The sequence below is a fragment of the Solanum stenotomum genome, chromosome 5, assembly GCF_019186545.1.
Source record: "Solanum stenotomum isolate F172 chromosome 5, ASM1918654v1, whole genome shotgun sequence".
Classification (NCBI taxonomy): domain Eukaryota; kingdom Viridiplantae; phylum Streptophyta; class Magnoliopsida; order Solanales; family Solanaceae; genus Solanum; species Solanum stenotomum.
The window spans coordinates 3,711,881-3,735,335 of record NC_064286.1 but is presented as its reverse complement, the minus strand read 5'-3'; the positions used below and the strand labels follow the sequence as shown (position 1 = coordinate 3,735,335).

The window sequence follows — 23,455 nt, the reverse complement described above, 5'->3', positions numbered from 1 at the left end:
TCGGTGTATGTATTATATTAGAGAAAATGACATAAATAGTCCCTTAACTATAGAATAGGTCTAAAATGGTTAATTAACTATACACTTAACATATTTAGTCATTTAACTATTCAAAAACTTAGTAGCTTTGGTTCCTTAACTATACACTTACCGGTTTTAGTCTCTTAACTATAAACTTACCAAGTTTAGTCTTTGTCCATTTTTAAAATACAAATAGCTAAGGTTTATATTAACGGAAATCTTCGTGAAACTAAATCTTTAACCCATTTTTTAAGTTGTTTCTCTATCCCCGGCCTTTTTTTCTTCAAACTACTCTTAGGAAAAGAACAATAACGTTAACGATTAAAAATAAAATTAATGAGGAAAGAAGATATAAGTCCTATTTTTATTCAATGAGGATAAAATTAAGCATATAATTGTTGTTAATGACTTGAATCCGCACTTGAATATGCTAATCAATGCATATTTTATTTAATTTACTCAAATTTCTTTACGTATAATAAAATGAATAGAATAATAAAATTGATCTATTTTAAGTAAATAAAAAAATTACAAATCTCTCATTTTATAAATTTCAATTTTTGAAAAATTAAACAAATTTTGTTCAATGAACTCAGTGGAGTACAAACTTTGGATTTAACGGGTAATAATTTTTTTCTTTTCATAATAAAGTTTAACATATTCAAGTCATTAGTAGCAATAATATGCTTCATTTTATTCTCCATTGAATAAAATTATGACTTATATTTTCTTTCATTGTGAATTTTATTTTAAATCGTTGAGGTTAAAGTTCTTCGCATAAGGTTAATTTGAAGAAAAAGTAGCGGAGAGAGAAACAATAGAAAAAATTGCTAAAGGATTTAATTTCTCGTGGCACGAATTTCGTTAATAGAAACCTAAGTTGTTTGATTAAAAAATAGACAAAGACCAAACCTGATAAGTTTTTGAAAACTTAAAGGACTAAAATCGGTAAGTTTATAGTTAAGGGACTAAAACCAGCAAGTGTATAGTTAAGGGACCAAAACTGATAAGTTTTTGAATAGTTGAAGGACTAAATCCGTTAAGTGTATAGTTAATGGACCATTTTAGACCTACTCATATAATTAAGGGACTATTTATGTCATTTTCTCTATTATATTACGTTGTTGTATTGTTTTATCCAATACAATGTTTGAATATATCGTAATAGTACATATCTATAATTTCATGATAAATATAATAAGAAAATTAGGGTATGAGATAGAGCTACTATATGAAAAAGGTACGATAAAGAATAAATTTTATTAAAAAAATAAATAAAGACAAAGTGAGAAGAAAATATTAAGGTGACGATGCAATTACATTAAATAAATTGTTACACAAAATGAGTATTTTTGTTATTGTTACCTAATGATGAATTTAAATGATACAATATAATAAAAGTTAAGTAATAATTAAAACAAACATTATATTTAAACTAAAACAATATAATAATATAATACACAACACAATACAATTCAATACAACAAGGTGTTAAATAGATATGTACCTTTTGTTTGACATAATATGTGTCTTATAAGATATAATATAAATCAGTTTAAGTGTTTTCTCATGAATTATTAAGTAGAACGAGCGTGTTTATTTATACAATTTTATATAAATTTATGTGTTTATTTCTGCACGTTTAAAATTGAAGGACAAGAATTTAAAGTGAAATTAAGCAAAGAATAAGTATGCATGTATTAGTTTAATTTATCCACCCACCCACCCACCCACCCCCCAAAAAAAAGTATGCATGTATTATGCCTTTGTGAAAAAAGTTGACATTTATCCTTCGTTTGAAATTTGACTCACGAATGCCTTTCCATTAAATTTTTAATACATATTTATTTTTGTATTTAGGAAATAATATAGAAGAATGTGTGTGTTAAACTTTGATGTCTTACTGATTTAGATAATCATCGAAATTTGAAAATTTCATAAAAATATCTCACTGCACAGATACTGATTATGAGCCACATTCAATGAAGAGTTTCTAGCCTTTATCCACTTAATGCATGTTTTTACCCCTTTTCATTAATAGAAGTATAGAACTATTAAAATAATAAATATAAATATGAAAAGTTTAATTCTAATTGATATACTATGGATACGATATCTTGTTGTAAATATATATATATATATATTATAAATATGTATTTTTAAAGCAAAAATTGAATGTATTTGTATGTATATGAAGACATCAGCGGTATGTATAATCAATTGAATTTTATAATGTGTTTTTGAATTGTATGTGCACAATGTTGGCGAACAAATGGAGGTCAACTATATATGAAGCATATACAAAGTGTCAATGAAGTGTATATTTTAGGTAGGGGTAGGCATGGTAAAATAAATATGGATTACCTTATGGAATTAAATATTTTTTATACTATGATTTCAGTATTATGATATCTGATATACATTTTAATATTTTGGTATTCGATATGGTATTCAATTTTTATAAAAGAAATATTGAGATATTGAATATCATATTGAAGTATATAGTTACATATTTATCACGATACTACTTGTTTAAACATTGTAACTTTGATTACTCTGCCTTGATTGAACATGTCTTTTTTTTGTATAATTAATTAACGAAGATAATTGCTTCTTCTTTTTATAAAAAAATATATTTCTACATGTGTAACAGTGTAAGGTGTTAATGTGATTTAATTAAAAAATTTGTTGAAAGTCAAATTCATTATTATCTATTATATAAGTATGTATAAGTCAAAATCAAACAAACTATGGTCACTGATTTGCGGCATCGCAAAATAACGAAATTAAACTTAAAAAATGCGAAACATACCAAATTAATTTAGTATGAAATGATATAACATTTCTGAAAATCATATTTGAAGGAAAGACATAATTTTCGTCTTAATAAAATGTAAAACGAGATTATTTTTCCATTGAGTTACAGAGACAATCCAAATCTTATCTTACATAACAAATATGGTAATTAAAATTGATTTGTCAATATTAAAAATTTAGTTGATTATTAGTACTAACTATTTAACAAATCTTATTTTAATTGATACAAGGCATATTCATTACAATTATATCCTCAAGTATCACCATCCAAAATTGAGTACGATAGAATGATTGTAAATGCTCATGTCTAAGAAATCCCAAGATATATAACCTTGACTAGAGTTCTTAGACACGAAGCTTCACAACTAGAGATCAATCAATAAGAAGCTTTTTATATATTTAATAAACTATAATTTACGCGAAAACCATCCTTATTAGTCGAGCTAGAGAATTTCAGAAATCGAAAACCAAAGTAATATTTTTTTTTTTTTAAAAAAAAGACCTCTAGTGTCCACTATTCTTAATTCTTATTCACAACACACCTGACAATACAAAATGGACCCCTTGTGCAAAGAATCACCATACAATATAGTTGGCCATGATAAATAGATAATAAAAAAAAATGAAGCATCATAAATTGTTTTTTCAATTATCTAAATTAAAAAAAAAGGAAATTAATTCCACAACCCCATTTCATTTTCTCTCATTTATAGCCATGTTCTTATGTTTGGTGCACTCATTATTAGGGGGCATGTGGTTATATTTCCATCAAATAATTATATGTCATATTCTCTTACTCAATCATATAATATATTTGGTGTAACTTTACGAGTGACATTTGAAGAAGATAAAAATATATATAGACAATTTTATTCCTATCTTGTTATCAGATAAAAAATTTATTTTTAATATTCCATTGATCGGTACAAGAAAAACATCATATCCTCTTACACAATAATAACAATATATTTGATGTAATTCGATAAGTAAAGTCCAAAAAATATAGAATATATACAAATTCTTTACCCCTATCTTGTCATGTATTTTTCAATAGATCATCGATCGGCTCAAGAAAAAATATTATATCCTCTTACAAAATTTAATAATTCACTTGAAGAATATTTTTGTTCACGGGAGATGGAGGAGAAAAAACTCTCACGTTCAATTCTATAGCAGAGATGAAATTCAGAAGCAATTGTCAACTATATAAATAATAACCTCAAAAGAATCAGATCCTAAAATGACAATGAAATATATAATTTAGACAAATCTCTTTATTTTATCAATCAATCTAATTCATTTGTTAATAGAGTTATTTACTCGATCACAAATTTATTCAGAGTATCTCTTTATTATAAGTTTCACATAAATGCCAAGCTGGCATTCCTAATACATCATCAATTATTTTCTCATGCCAACCATTTTTCATCTCTTTGTTCAATCTTCTAACAAATCCTTCTTTTTTCCCCTCACAATAATTCAATAACTTTACTATAGTCCTTTTATCCTTGCTCTTCCAACAACTCCTGTTTAATTTCACTGATTTGACTGATTCAGATTCTGACGCAATATGTCCAGATAAATTAGCCAAACTGGTAATATACTCAATCATGCCATTTACAAGACTAGACGGGGCATTACCTTGACCATCCCATAGCCATATACGCGCCATACCTTTTTGCAACGCCAAAAACATGTCACGCTTATAATTAGGACCTTCCAAAATTGAAGGACTTATATGTACAACAAACACATCCTTTTCATCTCGAGACAACTTAACGAAAACCGGACTAGTCAAATTCCGACTAGATAGTTGAAGGATGACGTGTTTGACTTGCTTCTTAATTCCTGGTTGACCAGAATCCTGATGATCACTGATAGGGTAAAGAATATTTTCAACAAATTTACTAGTCCTCAGGACTAAACGTGTGGCTTCATCGTTTGACACGTAAAAGAGATTGAAACGCTTATTTGCAAATGTACCCTCAATGGCTTCATTGACAATAGTTATGGAAAAACCTTTGGAAACTTCATAATTTGCCCATAAGGAGACTATTCCTACAAAAATGACCATAACAAGCCTAAGAATTATACTTGTATTTGATGAATAAGAGATGATTTTGTGGTCATTTTCATAAGAGTTTGTGTTGGTTGTTTGTATGAGAGGTTGAAGGAGATTTTGGTTTTTAATTTCTTCCATATATGGAGAAAAATAACAAAACAAAAAGATGCAATGTATATATGAAAGATTAATTAATGTAGAAAGAACAAAGAAGTTAGAAAATAGTAGAAGAATAGAAGGGGATATTATATAGTTTTATATTACATATATGAGTGGCTACTAAAGCTAATTGATAATGGGTCCCTTTTATCAACTTCATTTAAAAATATTCTACTTTTTGAGTATAAATTAGGGGTTAGGAGTTTAACTTTTTTCATAGTGCAAAAAAAAAAATTGAGTCAAAGCTCTTTCGAAAACAATCTCGTTCTATTCAGAGGATAGAGATAAGATCTACATATATTTATCATTTTCAGATCTCATTAGGTATACCAATTACTAATGGTGCGGAAAAAAAATATACGATTATTTTAGATCATGTAAAAATAAATAAAAGTAATTATTCATAATAAGTGGGGTTCAGTAATAATTTGAAAAATAAGATATGTTATGTTATAACATGCTAAAATATAGTAAAAAATTAATTCGTTAAAGTGAGTGAGTTGATGTAGCAGATTGTATTCTATAAAAGATGTCAGAGATAAATTTTTCCTGTCAATGCATTCTCGATCAAGCTCATCGCTCAAACTTATCTAATAGGTTATATATATGATATAGTTTATAAGCTATTACACAAAAACATGTGGCACACAAAAGGTTACGTACATGATAGAACAATAATTGAATAACATTATTATGACATTTGATGATTTAAATACTAACAACACACTGGTGAGTTGTGTCATGTTGACATATTCAATTTTTTTTTCCATTCATTTAATTTATACTTATCTATGTAATTTTGATCAATATTATAAAATATATTTTTTAATTGTTTGTTTGATAATTGTGTCAAACTAATCATGAATAACAACTAAACAATAACCATCAATAGATGTCGAATAAAATAAGATTTTTTTTAATTTTTAATTAAAAATTTCAAATTTCAAAATATTATTTTCGTTAGAATGAAGAAACTCAAGATAGGTACAACATTTTTTTTTCTTTATGAATGATACATGACGTGAATTTAAATTAATAAGAGCAAGTATTTTCCGCATATTAGATTATTAAAAGTGAAACCAAGTGAGACGTTTTAATTAACGTATCTGATATGGCACTCCCTACAAATTTTTATTTATTCCAAGTAGCTTGAACGCGATACATCTAGTTAAGATCGCTGAGGGATCTTATCTCATTACAACACATTAATAAGTTATAATATTATTTAGGGAAAATTGTATATAATAGCAAACTATTAATTCAAATTAAATTCTATAAATATAGTTTGATTTAATTGTACCTCATGGCAAACTGTTGCTATTTCACCTCTCTCCTATTGAATCTCGCTCGCCACTCTCGTTCTCTCCCTCCCCTCTCTCGTTTTTTATACAAACGCAAGTGTATAAAGTGTGTTTGTGTTTGTATAAAGCGAGAGAAAATTGTATATATACATATATTTTCGTTCCCCTCTCTCCCCTCTCCCAGATCTCGCTCTCTCACTCGCCTCTCTCACTTTTTCCAAAAACGCAAATTGTATAAAGCGAGAGAAAATTGTATATATACATATATTTTTGTTCCCCTCTCTCCCCTCTCCCAGATCTCGCTCGCCACTCTCCCATATCTCACTCTCTCACTCGCCTCTCTCACTTTATACAAAAACGCAAATGTATAAAATGCGTGAAAATTGTATATATACATATATTTTTGTTCCCCTCTCTCAGATCTCGCTCGCTCAGTCGTCTCTCTCACTTTATACAATTGATCTTTTTGTATATGTATACCAAAGCAGATTATACAACTGCTTTCTTTTGTATATGTATAGCGAAATATACATATTTATGTTTGCTATGGAGCGCAATTATGCAAACTTTGCTATAGCATACAACTATGAATTTTGTGTTTGCTATATGTGAAAGTTGCTCTATTATTTAACGAGGAAACTCAAATGAATTTTTCAATATATATAGTAGTTTAATTTTAATACTCAAATTCCAACTTGTAAGGAACGACAATTACTGATTATGAAATTAGCAATTATTTTAGAAAAATTATAGTAATATATTGTATGTGCGGTTCCACCAGTGATTGTGAATAATGGAAAAATTAATTAATTAATATATGTTGGGTTTTAAAAGGTGTGAATGGAAAATGAAGAGTTGCGACTTTTATGAAGAGTTGTGACTTTGATGAAAAGTTGCGACTATTATGAAGAGTTGTGACTTTTATCAAAAGTTGCGATTTTTATGAAAAGTTGTGACTTGTATGAAAGGTGGTGACCTTTTCGAAAGATTGTGACTTTTCAAAGGTTTGTGACCTTTCCGGTAAGGCACAATAAGAACCTTTTCACACTATCCTCTATTTTCTATAAATTGAGGGATTTCCTCTCATTTTAAAAGAACCAATTTCTAGACTTCTTCTTCTACTACTAAATCTAGTATTCTAAGTGTACTTTACTGCCGTTGAGTGGCTCACTGATACCAACGTTTTGGGTATCAATACACTGGTGATTGAGATCACTCTATCCTGGGAAGATATTCCAAACCAAACCTCGAATACTAGAGGGGAATAATTTCCTTAAGGGGACACTGTGCATTCAGTGGGCTTGATCTTCTTTCTGTTTTTTCAGATTTTGGTATGTGTTACAGATTTTAGATTTGTGAATTAATTTATGTTCTTCTGTTCTTCACTGGTTCATTAAACTTTGATAACTTCGTGTTTCTGTAAAGTTTGTTGGAATCAGTAAAATTCTTTAAACACATATTGACAACAATTCTTCTTTAAGAAAAAATATTTTGTATATTTTTTCTAATCTGTTTTTGATTCTAGTGTCTCTACTAGTTTTAATTTTCTAGTTGTGAAAATGTTCTTAAACTTTATTGTATCTTACCAAGTTCTTCAAAATTTTATTCTAAGTATCTTAGGAATACAAGATGAACAACAATATATACATTGAATTTAACTTGAAAAGTTTAATTAAATTTAGGATACTAGTGTCTAGTATTATATTTTGCTACTGATCACGTTTCTGATCGAATCAAAGATTCAAATAATTTGTTGTCTAGAAGTATTGACTTTTTCGAGGCATGACTTTGTATTGTGTCAATTTCTTCAATTTTGGTTGCAATATATTTATGAAGTATTAAAATGAACTCTTAATTTGATTTAAAAAATCTAAAGAAATTTCTAATTTTTTCAACATATATATATATAATGTTAAGTAAAGTAATAAGTAACTCTGGTGAATTTTAGCCCATGATGCATTTAAAATGTCCAAAAGAAATTAGAAGAAACTATAGTAACATATAATTATTTTTATTTGTGGTCGACAGTTGCTTGTTAGAGTGACGATAATGAAGTAATTCAAAATAAGTAAAGGGAGAGAGAAAAGGTAAAAATAATAATAAATATAATCTCTTTTCCTTTTAAGGATTTAGGGGTGATACTTGATAGTTTGTACATCAAATTTGAATTTACGCATTGAAAAATTTATTTTTGAAGACTACACTTTTATTAATAAAATATTTTTATACTTAATAACTCAAACTCGATATCACTAGATATTGATGCTTTATAGTATGCTTGTCATTTCAATGAGTAATAGATCCTGTGTCAGGTTTCGATCTCCAGATATATGTATTTGATATATTCAAATACAAGTATCTTGAATATATGAGGATCAAAATTAAGCATAATTTATTCCAGATAAACATATCTAAGTGGATTCACATGCATCTAGGGTAGACATCCTTTCTCACTCATCTCTGTATATTCATATTTCAAAATGAATTGTGATCCGCATATGTTTGAGGAATACAAACTCTTTCACTTGTCTCCCACCTAACTCAATCTTCTCTCTCCTCTCTTTCGCCTTTCTCCCTCTATCGCTTACCTTTCTCCCTATATATTTATATTTTAGATATATTTAATAGCAAAATTATATGTACCTATGTGTATTTTGCTTGAAATCTGATATGAAATTAATAAATAATGAGATAATATGTAATTATTTGAAATTACCGTGAGAGTGAGAATTAATAAATACAATAGAAAAATTTATGTAATAAAATAGTTTTTCGAGGTACATGAAAAAATTAAGTTGGAAAATAATAGAAACTTGCATGATTTACACCTTGTTTGGATGGTTGTTATCCGTTGTATTATATTGTAATATTTGTTTTTATTATTACTTAAATTATATAGTATCGTATCTTAAATTTATCCTTAGGTAACAATCAAAAGACCCTTTTTTATAACAATCAATTTAGTAGGCGTTTGGCCATGCGATACCATATCACGATATGGTATCGTGAGATGGAATCAGCGTTTGGACATGTGATTTTACGTTGATTCCATATTCTTCAAAAACTATGATATGGAATTATATGGGAATTCCATATCATGATTTGAGATATTTTAATACAAAAATTGATCCATGAGTTTATATTTTGTTAAAACAACCCACATTTATATCTACTAACCATTTATTTTATATGTAAATAAAATTTATAATCACATCATTACTTTAAAAAATTTATTATTCTCACCAACATATAGTCACTTTAACTCACACCAACCGATTGTTGAGTAATAAATTTATTTTATGGCCTTAATAAGTGCACGTTTATATTTTATGTGTAAGTTACTAGTATTTAGTTACATATTTTCTATCAACTTTGTTTAAAGAGATAATATTTATTTTATGACTTTGCATTGTCTTGGAAACACTATTTTTATTACTCTTACAAACATTATTTTTATGAAGTGCATTCTATAATGCTTCCAATTTATTTTATGTTCACTAAACTAATATTGATGTATTTTTTATTTGATAGGATTGTGTTGGTGCGATTGATGGAACATATATAGAAGGGGAAGTTCCTAAAGCGGTGCAACAAGCATATCATAATCGCAAAGGAAAAACATCACAAAATGTCTTATGTGCTTGTGATTTTGATATGCGATTTACCTTTGTTGTTGTTGGTTGGGAAGGTACTGCACATGGTAGTAAAGTACTTGAGAATGCACTGTTGAACCAACGTCACAATTTCCATTTTCGTCATATGGTAACTTTAAATTACATCCTTAGAATAAATATTATTTATTTACACAAAGTTGTCTCATTTACGTCACATATGTTTTTAGTAATTCTTTATAAAATGTTTGTTGTAGATAAATATTATGTTGTTGATGTTGGTTTCCGAAACACAAAAGGAATTTTAGCTCCACACAAAGGACTACGCTATCATTTGCAAGATTACCGAGGAAGTGAAAGAGAGCCTCAAAATCCCAAAGAACTGTTTAATTATAAGCATTCATCTCTGCGCAATGTGATTGAACGGACTTTTGAAGCTTGGAAAAATAGATTTAGAATATTGAAACAAAGCATGAATCATTATGATATTGATACACAAGTGAAAATTGTCATAGCTTTGTGCAGTGTTACATAATTATTTGCGATAATATCAAAGTACTGATGAAATATTTATGGTCTATGAGCATGAAAATATAGGTGCGGATGATACTCCCTCCGTCCCTTTTTAGTTGTCCACTTTAGAAATGACACACAGATTAAGGCAACAATGATTAGCACAGTGAAGTTACAATTTTACCCTTATGACAACTTTTCACTTCAAAATTACAACCACTTATTTGAATTAAAGTGAAATAAATTGGAGGGAAACATCATACACTTTTACAATTTTCAAGAAGTGTAAATAAGGGTATAATAGGAAAAAATTTGTTGTCCTTTCTTGATTTGTCAAAATGGACAACTAAATAGGGACAACCAAAAAAGGAAATATGGACAAGTAAATAGGGACGGAGGGAGTATTGATCAACAAATGGCTCAAAGTAACAATGTTGGTTCGTTTTCTCGGTCACATGATCGAGAAATGCAAGTTCAACGTGAGGAAATTATCCGTACTATGTGCGAGGATTATATTAAAGACTAGTACACTACAATTTATGTTCAATTTTTTTTATTAAATTAAAGTTAAATGAAACAATTACTTAAGTAGAGAACAAATAACTTTGTAATAATTTATTATGTGATTTTATAATTTTTTATTTATTTGATAAGATTGAATAATCAATTGAGACTATTTTAATAGTTTTACAACGTATGTGATATTTATATTTATGAGAAAATATACAACACAAAAATTTCATATTGCATGTCTAAACAAAATTTCAATTTTATCTCATAATTTCATATCATGATACCATATCGCATAGGCAAACAGGCCTTTAGTGTGACAACCGATGAACAAAGTTAGGTGGATAACTGACAATTTGGCCATATGATACAAAGGAGAAAGGATTGTAACATAGATTCTGAGCAAGTATGTTGGAAGCATTTTAGGTTTTGATTGAACATCAAAGAACCGTTTTTTTCAAACACCCATTTCATATAAATTAGTACTAGAAATCTCTGGAGCTGAAGGGGCCAGTCGGCGGCTTATTACTGGTAAGTTTTCTTGAATCGTTTATGTTTTAGAAATGGAAATGAGCTCGAATTTGAGAAGAATGCGTGTTTATAGTTGATTTAATTGGGTGATTTTGAAAGAAATTTTCAATTTTGGTTCCGGGATTAATTACCCTTTTTAGCAATTAGCATGAAGGGGATTCTAATTTGTAACACTTTGTTACAATATCCCATGGTACCTGGTGCGTGTCACTGGTGGGAGGTTGCAGGTGGTAGGTATTCGTTGGAATTAGTCAAGGAAAAAATGTCTTTTTTTTCTCTAGGAAAATAGGTGTTGGCTTCACTTATTAGTGTTTGGCTATGTTGATCCTACTCTTCAATAGTAATGTCGTATCCGTGTCCGATTCTCTAAAAAATAGTGTGTTTTTGAGGATCTGGTATACACCCGTCAGCATGTTTGAAGAGTTTGAGCAACATAGGTGTTTGGTTGGTGAATGGACAATATAGATGATGATATTGGATAGTGCTTGTAAGAGCTTTTGGAGTGACATTGTTGATAATAATATGTACCTGTTGGTCTGACCAAAGCTCCTTGTGCTTTGTTCTAGTGTTAAGGACACAACATATTGATCTGTGCCCTAATGACCCTTCGGGATTTATTGGTTATGAAAAAAAGAGTGTTGGTTGGAAAATGTGATACGAAGTAAGAATTGGACAGTGTTAATGGAAGATGACTTCCTCAAACATCAAAATGACTTTTTGTTTTTTTTGTTTTCCCTAGAAAATGACTTCTTCACCGAAAACTTCCTGTCATACCAAACGCACCTCAGTCGTTCTATTCTCTGTTCTGTCCTTTGATCTTGACAATGCCTTGTTGCATATGTCTCTAAGATTGTAACTTTAACTGTTTAATGCACGATATGCTTTCCAAGTATACCATTTCAGAGGATTTCTGGCTGAACTGTTATACATGAGCATCACTGTCTGACTGTTAACGTGCAAATTATGTAACTTTGGGGAATTTGTTCCTATTTATACTTACTCAATCTGGCCTATGATGCAAAGATGATTCCACATGTTGATATGATTTACCTGCTGAATATTCTCTGTCTTCTTCTAATTATGATTATTCTGGTATTGATTTTTTCATATTTCCTGACAATCATCAAGATTGTTGATGAATTAATTAGTCTGTGAAGTTTTGTGCATAGCTTCTACCATAAGTGCTGGTGAATATACCTTACTGAATACGATACACCCTTCTGTTTAGGCTTATTACAAACAAGAATTACCATGATTTGCAGCTGTTCTTGTCATCGCAAATGATACTTGGGAAAGATGGGAGCTTTTATAAGTTCATTAGTAGTAGTTTTTATTGAAATGAAGTAGCAGATCTTGGTAGTACAGTCTCTGATGTTCCTATCAGTGACATTAGTTCCTTTGGATTTTAATGTATCGTTAGTCGCTATTGAAGTGGTAGATTTATAAGTGGGTATGCAGTTTTTGTCTTTCCTACCTGCAGCATTGGTTCCTTTGGTACTAGTAATTCCTTTAGTTTTCTGACATAATTATACAACCTTTTGTTTTGCTCATAACAATTGGACAACAACCCAAATTATTTGTTAAATGGTTTCATGAGATTATAGTACAGATCTGACCTGGTCTTGGCAAAATGTTTACATTCACAATCCTCAGATAATACCACTTCCCCGTGATTCTTGTTTTGTTGTTTTCCTTCATCTTGCAACTTTTTCAACTGGGTCCATCAGTTGCTGATATTTCAGGAATGCTGGCTTAGTTGAATCAGGAAAAGGGAAAGTGGCATGAGTAGTGTAACTCATGAGAGTGCAAAAATGAACAATGGTATGAAGAACCGAGAGAATAATAAACAGCAACTGTCCAGAGATGTCATGCTGGGTAGTAAGCTATGGACAGATGGCCTGCTTTGTGCCTTTGAATTTGTCCGTGGCCAACGGAAGACAAATGGTGTAAGAGCTACTGAACATGATGGTGCCAGGGAACCTAAAAAACCACCATTATATAAATATGGTGCAAGTAACATCTCACCCCAAGATGTTGACAAAGATCACTTTATAGAACCTCATTATACAACAGAATCTGCGTATGTTGACATCAAGAATGCAGATGGCCAAAGTTATCAACAAGACTATCCTTATCAGTCCCAAGAAAGGTCTCCTGGTAATTACTGGATACCAATAGGATGGTCTAGAATATCTGAGCTGCTTCAAACAGTGCATATTGATAGTGGTTGGGCCTCTCAGCCTGTTGATCTCAGTGATGAGGAAGATGATGTCACTGTAGCAGATGTTGCAGCTCCATACTGGCAAAGTCCAGTTGGACCAACTTGGTGGTGTCATGTAGCTGCAGGTCACCCTTCCATCAATGCATGGTTAAGCAATGCTCAGTGGCTACATCCTGCCATAAGTATTGCCTTGCGAGATGAAAGCAAGCTGATCAGTGAACGCATGAAGCACCTTCTTTATGAGGTACTTACCTTCTATAAGTTTAGACTCAAGCAATCCGTACTGCTATAACAACTTTGGGAAGACTGAACCTTCTTTTTCCTCCTAATAGCATCAGGATCTCTAACCTATTGTATAACCTACCTGGATTGTGATAGTTTCCTTTCTTTTATTTTTTAGGATGTACAAGTTTATAAGGATCTAAGAATAGGCTATTGTTCCTGAAAATGACTTAAAGGATGGTTGACTCTTGATAATTGTGAAAAGCTTGGACAAAAGAGATGCAAGTATCATGTTTTCTTTTTTTTTTCCTCAAAAAAATAATTTATTTGCCTCACCAACTACCTACTTCTCTGCACCTTCTAGAAGTTTCTTAAGAGGAGCAGCAAAAGATGCTAAATATTTCTTCCTGAGATTGCAAAAAGGAGAGAAGGGGTCGAATGAATACAGACCGTAAATTGAACTTTCTTGCTAAATGGTATGCTTAAGGTTCGGAAAACCAATTTTGATAGAAGAACATTGAGGTTGCAGTTTTTCTTTTAACTTGGTGACTGGTCATTTGATCTTGTTAAACTGTTTTCTCTCTCCAGTTTGACATGAGTTACTTAGTTGTTACTTATCTCGCACGAAATCATTTAGAGACAGTGGCTTTATCAACTTATATAGGATCTTCCCACAAAAGTATTTTGTGCAGTGTTCAGAGACTGCATGATTTTTCTTTGATTCTTCTCAATTTTCCTTTGTGAACTCTGATAAGAACACCAAAGATACAAATAGAGTGTATTTTCAACAAATATCTATGAAGGAAATGGGAGGAAAATCAAACTATGCGAGACTGCATTTGCTTTTACTAAACGTTTGTTCTAATTTTTATGCATGCTCTTAGTTGAGGTCTAGATCTAAATTTGGACCTGAAAAATCTGGTAGGCTACAACAATTCCTCTGCAGAGCGTCATGGATCATCTGTAAAAGGAAAACGAATATTTCATAACATGAAGGTGTGACAATTCATCAAAGGATTTAACATTATAGAATTGTCTCTTAACTACAATGGTAGTTATATTTCTGTGTGAAAACTATGTCCACAGATTTGAGCTTGTATAATCTTCACTTCTTGTTGCTTTGGTGAAGGTGCCTGTTAGAGTTGCTGGTGGATTACTATTTGAGCTCTTGGGGCAGTCAGTTGGTGATCCTTATGTTGAAGAAGATGATATCCCAGCTGTTATACGGTCATGGCAATCACAAAATTTCTTGTTAACTGCATTGCATGTTAAAGGATCTGCATCAAATATCAATGTTATAGGTATTGCGGAAGTCCAGGTTTGTCAATGATCATGTATAAATCTATCCTACTGTCTATGTTGCATTTGACATTAATAGAGACAGCGGAATAAAAACCTTGAGGCTTGGACATTTTATTGATAGGCATCTCACAGTTTAATGATGTGTTCATAGGAACTACTTGCTGCGGGATCTTCAAATGTTCCACGAACAATTCATGAGGTAGTAGCACTCCTAGCTTGTCGCCTGGCCCGGTGGGATGACAGGTGTCAGTTTTCCCTTGTTTCATTCAACCCACTTCTTTTCGGATCTAGGAGACAAAGGAATGCATGCTTATTATCTCATAATTTGACTAATCTTTTGAATTCGTTTTCCTTGTTGGNTTATTGATAGGCATCTCACAGTTTAATGATGTGTTCATAGGAACTACTTGCTGCGGGATCTTCAAATGTTCCACGAACAATTCATGAGGTAGTAGCACTCCTAGCTTGTCGCCTGGCCCGGTGGGATGACAGGTGTCAATTTTCCCTTGTTTCATTCAACCCACTTCTTTTTGGATCTAGGAGACAAAGTAATGCATGCTTATATCTCATAATTTGACTAATCTTTTGAATTCATCCTCCTTGTTGGTTTGTAAGCCCTTTTGCACATATCTTCTTGTTTCCAACAATTCACCTTTAACATTTTTTCCATCTCAAGGAATTGATGCATTTTCTTGTTCTTTTTCTCTCATTAGACTGTATCAATTATACTAAACTTCATCAGTAAATATGAGTTGTCTTGAGTAAATAAAAGTTGACCAAGATGTGAACTTAGCGCTTTGGATGGAAATAGGTTCTACCATCCGAGCAATTGTATTCATACCATAACCTTAAGGAATACTTGTGTAATTTGTAGGTGGGCTTCTTTAACGCACTGCTAAACATGGATCATTCTTTTTTCCTTTTTCTTGTTAAAATGTATTAAGCTATTGTGAAAATATTGTTCTTTTGCTTTCTGTTCCACCAGACTCCTGTCGTTGATCAATCTTTACAGTTCAGACTACTTTACTTCGTCAGAAGTTGCAACTTTGATTATTAGTTTCCAATTGCTCAATATGCCGTGAGCATGATAGAAATTTATATACTTCTGATAGCTTTTGATCTGTCATTTATGTTGCACGGCTGAGTTCATCTATAATTTTTGTCACTATGGATCAATGTCGCTTGGTATTCTGATTGTGAATTCAACTAATACACAAACTTTTAGGTTATATCGGAAGTATATTTTTGGGGCAGCTGATGAAGCTGAACTGAAGTTCATGAACAGGTTTTTCCACTTATGATTATAAACTGCTCTTGCACTGCAATCGAAATTCTGCTGCCTTTGGTTTAGTTAATGGCATCTATTATAAACATATAAACTATCCCTGTTGGACAGGAGAACCCATGAAGATGTGCAGTTGTTCAGTGTAATTTTGAATCAAGAGATTAGAAGGCTGTCGACACAGGTACCTTTACTTTCATCGCTGCAGGAAATTGATCCCTCAAAGCATGAAAACGTGCTTAATCCAGTCGATGCCAATGCCAATGAGAAAAAAGAGAAATGTAGGAAAGCAACTAATTATCCATAAACTTCCTTTCATCATTGAGAGGATTTTGTATTTCAGCCTGTGTTTAAAAGCATGTTGTGTGTCGGAGTTGAACCATGCATCATTCTCTATCTTTTTTCTGCTAGGTTATACGGGTAAAGTGGTCTTTACATGCAAGAGAAGAGATTGTATTCGAGCTTCTCCAACATCTTAGGGGGAATGCTGCAAGGAATTTGCTTCAAGGAATACTAAAAAGTACAAGACAAATGATTGGAGAACAAGAAGCGGTTCGTGGCCGCTTATTTACAATTCAAGATGTCATGCAGAGTACTGTCCGTGCATGGTTACAGGTACCATAAGTCTATTCACATATGATACATTTACTAGTCTATTTCTATAACTAGTAAATGCGCTTGGCAGTCACTTCTGTGTAATCCTGTTGAGCTTTTACTCTGAAATTCTTTTACTTCAGGATCGGAGCCTTCGAGTCCAACATAATCTAGGGGTATTCGGGGGTTGTGGACTTGTTCTTTCTATTATCACGGGGCTATTTGGGATAAATGTGGACGGAATTCCTGGAAACGAGGGATCCCCGTATGCATTTGCCTTCTTCTCTCTCGCCCTTGTCTTACTAGGAGCTGGGTTGATTGCTATCGGATTGATCTATCTTGGATTGAATAAACCATTCACCGAGGAGAAAGTCGAGGTGAGGAAACTAGAGTTACAAGAACTCGTGAAGATGTTCCAGCACGAGGCTGAATCGCACGTGCAAGTCCGAAAGGATGCTTCAGAAGCCAAGAAGTCAGTTGATTCTGCAGGTATAATAACAGATGGAGACAAATATGTTGTCATTAGTTGATCAAAACATAGAAATGCCAAGTCTTCCTACACTGCATCGCGATGAGAATCGGAAAATTTTGTCTATCTTGTCACAACTGGTAGAGAAGGAAGAAAAAAAGTAACATAACTTCTAATAACTGCATAGATAGAATACTTCTGCTGCTTCATAAGTTGAATTTACAGGGGGCATTGTTCTTTATTCTCCTTGTTCTGCTTACATGATAAAAAGCAGAAAGCGCCTAATTCCAAATACAGTTGAGCTCTTAGATTTTGTATGTGAATTTCAATGGATTCGTCGACATGGTTACATATGTGATATGTTCTTGGTAGTCGAGGCAATGGGAAAACAATCGCGAATAGTCACTTTTCAGCTCTTGTAATTGAATAATAGTCATTGTCGCGGAGTTTGAAATTCTACCTGTGAAACTTCAAGATATTGGTTATCTCAGAAAAGTGGTCAGTGGAAACTGTTTCTACTTTAGGCAATTGCTTCAAACAAGATTAATATCTTGGAGTGTCACTGATGGTATTTGAAATTCCAGGACAGTGGTTGTTTTTCAAAGATGGGTATGAACGTTATTTCTCATCGAACCAGTTGTGAGAGTAACATCAGTTACAACTAATGGAGATTATGCCTTTTCCATAATTGTGAAAGGTGTTGTGCAATAACTTGGCTATCATTTCTTTTTCTTCGATAACCTTGCAGCTGGCGTGTACATCGACTATTTCACTAGTTATTTGCTACTTTTCATTTAGTACAAGTAATTCAACTAAGGCTTAGACATATAGAAAGAAATCATAAAACAATTGTCTTTAAACCTTGGCTTCATTGATCATTAGGTAACACCCTTGGGTGCATAAATTGGCTACTAGTAAGCACACTGGGATGTAAGGATAACAAAAAAATATTGCAAATAAAGTTACCATATGCTAACTGCAAGAATTTAAGTAAGTACAGGATACAGAATCAGTAAAAGATTAACAAAATTAAGAATATACCAGTCTGCAGAATATAAAGATTATTCAGTAGAGGGTATACAAAAACTTTCAGTATCTTAAACAAATAAAAGAAGCTTGTGTAGGATCTTCAGCAACTGGGATTGGACACAGCAGCAGCTACATCATGCGCGTTTGCTCATTTACAAAAACCAACGAGATGAACATGATCAGTGAAGATTCATATAGTCGACCCCAACTTGTTCGGGACTGAAGCATAGTTGTTTTATATAGTTTTCTCAGAGTACAGAGATCAACAACATCATACCCAATGTAATCCCACAAGTGGGATCTGGTAGTGTGGACACAGACCTTACCCCTACCTCGGAAGGTAGAGAGGTTGTTTCCGATAGACCCTCGGCTCAAGGAAACAGTACAATGATCGTGCTAAGTAATGTTCTACTGCTGCGGTAAATGAGAGTACGTCATATCCAAGCTCAAGAAGATGAGGGAAATAAGAAAAGATGACATCTAGTAAATCAGCAATCAGTGTGATATCTTGCATATCAGCAACTGTTGAAAACTTTAGTACTGGCAGACCCCGCAGATGAATGGTCGATGACAAGTTAATTACTCAGGAAGACAAACTGGGGAAAATCGTGAACAACATAAGTAGAGTAACCAACAACAACATACTAGTGTAATCCCACAAGTGGACAACATAAGCAACAGCAACCAACTGACATTATGCTTAAAAACAAAATAGGTGATAGACAAGATGCATCAGGGGGGAAATAGAGAGCCTTAGCTTTTAAGAGATAAATGCATCTTCTGATGCTCTTCACTGTGGAGATAGAAAAGAAATGCCAACAAAACATTGAATTCAAGAATCAAAGACTGTCGGGATTTGGTTATCAGATGAAACTTTGTAAAAAAACAGCTATAAAATTGAACCACCTGACAGATCAAGTAGTGACGCAGAAAGGGTACTGGAGATATGATTGCTTGAATGTACAATTGAAAAAGGGAGATTTGACAAGAGTTGGTAGAGTGTAGAAATATATTACAAAAGAATATGATGAATTTTATATCCACCGGTGAAAATGGGTTGTGATGTTCTCCTCTTGTTCACAAAGCATATACCTTATTATCTTATAGCAACTTGATTCTCTGAGAGAGTGCTTAGGATCTTAGTGAAGTCCAACCACCAACAGGAACCACAAAGAAAAGAACTTTTGCCTTAACATCAGCCACTGCAAGAATTGCATATAGTGCAAAAAAACTTCAATGTACACCGGCTTTTTTCTGCACTATGCTTTCAATTCTACAAACCAATTCAAATTTTGTGTCAGATATGTTCCTACAAAACCACTGAAAAAGGGGGCAATGAGAAGTAAAAGCTCATTTGCTTCTGGATACGATTATACATACCTCCCTCTAAGCTGATGAACACCCTCGAGAACGTCCAGTGCTTGCTGTACCTTTGAGTTTTCTAGTTTATCTTTGTTTTCAAGTATTAAGGATGAAAATCTCAAAAAGGTGACAAGTTCTACTTCAATATCTCTTAGTTGTTGGTCTATATGCTCCAAAAACTCCTCGTATGAAGATACCCCCTTTAAACTATTGATCCTGTCGGCTTCCTTGGACATGTTCCCACTTGTTGATGCCTCGAGATTTATCAATTCATTATCACTTTTAAGGTCTGCATTACCATCATAGGGAGCTTGCAATTCTTGACTATCATCTAATTTTATAGTTTCCAGGTCAACATTTTCATTTTCATCTGAATTGTCTGCATTATCATCCTTTGGAGATACTATTCGGACGGGACTTGGAGCATCATCTATAGCAATCTCAAGATCTAAAGCAACATTTCCAATCAACTGCTTCTCCCGCATAGATATCGCCTGAAAATAGAAGACATCGTGAAAAAAGAGCAAAAATATACACTCCATCTGTTTCAATTTGTTCGTCTTACTTTCCTTTTTAGTCCGTTTAAAAAAATGTCTCTTTCCTTTTTTGGTAATTCATTAGTCTCAACCTTCTCCCTTATTTAATTTCCTTGATCAACCACAATAAGGATGCAAATCTCCCTTGTTTTCTAATCCTTAATCAACCACATAAAAATGTTATATTATTTTTTGTATCTAAAATGTTTTGTTATTTTTCCAAATTTTTGCAGGTGAAGGAAATTTTAGACTCAATTGGACACCAAAACGAAAACTACCAGTCTCGGTTGTTGGGGACTTATGATTAGTTATACCTCTGATTAGTTAAGTAAGGATAGCAATCCTCATACCCACCCTACACAAGACTATAGCATAACAAGAATTTAGAACTTATCCCTTCAGTTTCGAAGCACGTCTTCAAGAAGACAGTAAAATAAGAAAAACAAGAAGCAGCTCCCTTCAGTCACAACTCACAACAGAGTAGGTAGCCTAAAAAATTATTGCTGTACACAAAACTGCCCAATTATTCAACTCTGCGCGTAATGTGATCAGAAGTATCATTTTCTATGTACAGATGTCATTTGATTTGCCAACATCCAGTAAACTAAAGAAATACCCCTCTCTGAAAAATTAATGAATAATTCTCATTTGATTACTCAGTGGAGCCGTTACAGGAGTTGAATTTGTGTACTTAAAAGAACAAGCAATGTCTGTAATCAATGATCGCATATCACCAGAAAAGAATCAAAGACATGGAGAATTAAGACATCCTGTCAAAGTCTCGGGGCGGTTTCTTTTTATGACAACTCAATACCATAAGACCATTTTAATTGAAACAACCGTATCAGCGTAACACTTTATCGTATCGGATGTTTGAGCAACAACATTGAACAGATATAAGCACCCAGTAAGGTTCTAGAACAAAATCTTTAAATCCTTTCACATGAGGAAAGAAGCAAAACCACAGAAAGGAATGCTTCCACAAACAACCAGCTTCAAGTTCTCCTTAAGGCACCTTGTTGAGTAGAGATTTGAATCGATGAAGTTTGGTGGTGATGATATTAATTTAGTTTTGATAAGTTCCAATAAGATTTTAGATCTTGAATACCATAACAACCTCCTCAGCTGAAGAAAAGCAACCACCCAATCGAGAAAACTAAAAGATATCCAACCATACCTCATTGAGCTTTGCTGCAAGTTCATCGAGCAATTCAATGCGACTCTTTGACTGCTCCATGGCTTGCATAATCTTCTTCTTTTGAAAAAGCAGCTCCCTGGCGTCATTCTCCTTTCCTGTTCGAACACTAATGGCTGCTTGTCGCCGAAATCTCTCTGCTGCTTCAGACAACCGAAGTAGCCTCGATCTTGCATTATTTGCTGAATAGCCAGGATTCTGATCAGTGAGAACTCAAACTGTTCAATAAATATTATGCTGTCCATAGAATAAATGAGCAAAATAACTAAGGAAACAGAAACAGAGACACACACACATTATTGGATAAAAGTGATCCAAGATGAAATTGTAAAACGTAAAGGCAAATTGTCCAAGTTCATGAAATCTCGCATGTAAATCCTCAAATAAGTAATTTGCAAAACGTAAAGGAATATTCACACCCAGTAAACGAGAAATCATTCAAAGGTACAAACTTCAACATCTTACACACCATGTTTGTAAAATCTCACATGTAAAACCTCAGATTAGTAATATGCTAAAGATAAAACCAAATTCAAACAGAATTCACCACTAAATAATCAATCATAACGCATAAACCTCACAACATCTTACACACCATGTTTGTAAGATCTCACACATAAATCCTCAAATAAGTAATCTGCAAAACATAAAGGCAATTCAAACAGAACCCATCACTAAATTCAACACCCAATGAAGGAAAAACAATCAAAGTTACAAACTTTACAATAATTCATACACCAAGTTCGCGGAATCTCACATATAACAATGACAAAATACCCAGTGTAATCCCACCAAATAGGGTCTAGGGAGAGTAGAGTGTACCTCCACGAGGTGGAGGTAGAGGAGGTTGTTTCTCGGAATGTAAATTCAAACATAACCCACCACTTCATTCGACACCCAATAAAGGAGAAATCAATCAAAGATACAAACTTCACAACATCTTGTACACCAAGTTCGCAAAATCCCACGTCTAAATCCTCATATAACAATAACAAAATACCTATTGTAATTGGTGGGTAGAGTGTACACAGACCTTACCCTTACCTCGTGGAGGTAGAGAGGTTGTTTCTCGGAATGCAAATTCAACCATAACCCACCACTAAATTCCACACCCAATAAAGGAGAACTCAATCAAAGATACAAACTTCACAACATCTTATACACCAAGTTTGCAAAATCTCACGTCTAAATCCTCATATAACAATAACAAAATATCCAGTGTAATTCCACAATACAGAGTCTTTGGGGAGGATACCTTACCCCTACCTCGTAAAAGTAGAGAGGTTGTTTCCGAAAGACAAATTCACACACAACCCACCACCAAATTCAACACCCAATAAAGAAAAATCAATCAAAGATACAAACTTCACAACAATTTACACACCAAGATCCCAAAATCTCACATATAAAATCCCCAAATAAGTAATTTTACATAAAATAAAGCCAAATCCAAACAGACCCATCAAAATTACGGAGACAAAAATGGAATAAAACCCATTTAAGATGAGAAAAATTAGACAATAAATTACCTTTATTTCTTGTGCTTTGTGCTTCCTTATGAAGATGGTCTAATTGTTCTCGCAGCTTCTCTGTATTTAAATTATTTGTAGCAGCTAAATTTACCATTTTCTTCGGAATTTTCCATTGAACAAATCCAGAAAAAGCAGAATTCAGTATCATTTTTTTATTTTCTCTACTCTGTATCTTCACAAAGAGGG

General features: G+C 32.6%; 3 protein-coding genes across 4 annotated transcripts; 1 reads left to right on the top strand and 2 right to left on the bottom strand.

Moving 5' to 3' along the window:
* Positions 1-4,074: 4,074 nt before the first annotated feature.
* Positions 4,075-5,108, bottom strand: LOC125865431 (uncharacterized). The gene has a single exon (XM_049545628.1). It carries the CDS (start codon positions 5,036-5,038, stop codon positions 4,175-4,177), a length of 864 nt encoding a protein of 287 aa, XP_049401585.1. The 5' UTR covers positions 5,039-5,108; the 3' UTR covers positions 4,075-4,174.
* Positions 5,109-11,356: 6,248 nt separating this feature from the next.
* On the top strand, positions 11,357-18,197 carry LOC125865616 (uncharacterized). 2 transcript variants are annotated; one of them, XM_049545820.1, is made up of 8 exons: positions 11,357-11,525; positions 13,268-13,990; positions 15,098-15,286; positions 15,671-15,762; positions 16,496-16,555; positions 16,667-16,736; positions 16,964-17,167; positions 17,290-18,197. In XM_049545820.1, exons 2-8 carry the CDS (start codon positions 13,307-13,309, stop codon positions 17,674-17,676), a joined length of 1,686 nt encoding a protein of 561 aa, XP_049401777.1. In that variant the 5' UTR covers positions 11,357-11,525; positions 13,268-13,306; the 3' UTR covers positions 17,677-18,197. The 2 variants fall into 2 exon arrangements, with proteins under 2 accessions (XP_049401777.1, XP_049401776.1); XM_049545819.1 differs by lacking the exon at positions 15,671-15,762 and adding an exon at positions 15,422-15,513.
* A 1,383-nt stretch (positions 18,198-19,580) lies between these two features.
* On the bottom strand, positions 19,581-23,455 carry LOC125866302 (uncharacterized). Its single transcript, XM_049546641.1, has 4 exons — positions 23,267-23,455; positions 21,720-21,919; positions 20,025-20,500; positions 19,581-19,917 (listed from the first exon to the last, which is right to left on the bottom strand). Exons 1-4 carry the CDS (start codon positions 23,415-23,417, stop codon positions 19,878-19,880), a joined length of 867 nt encoding a protein of 288 aa, XP_049402598.1. The 5' UTR covers positions 23,418-23,455; the 3' UTR covers positions 19,581-19,877.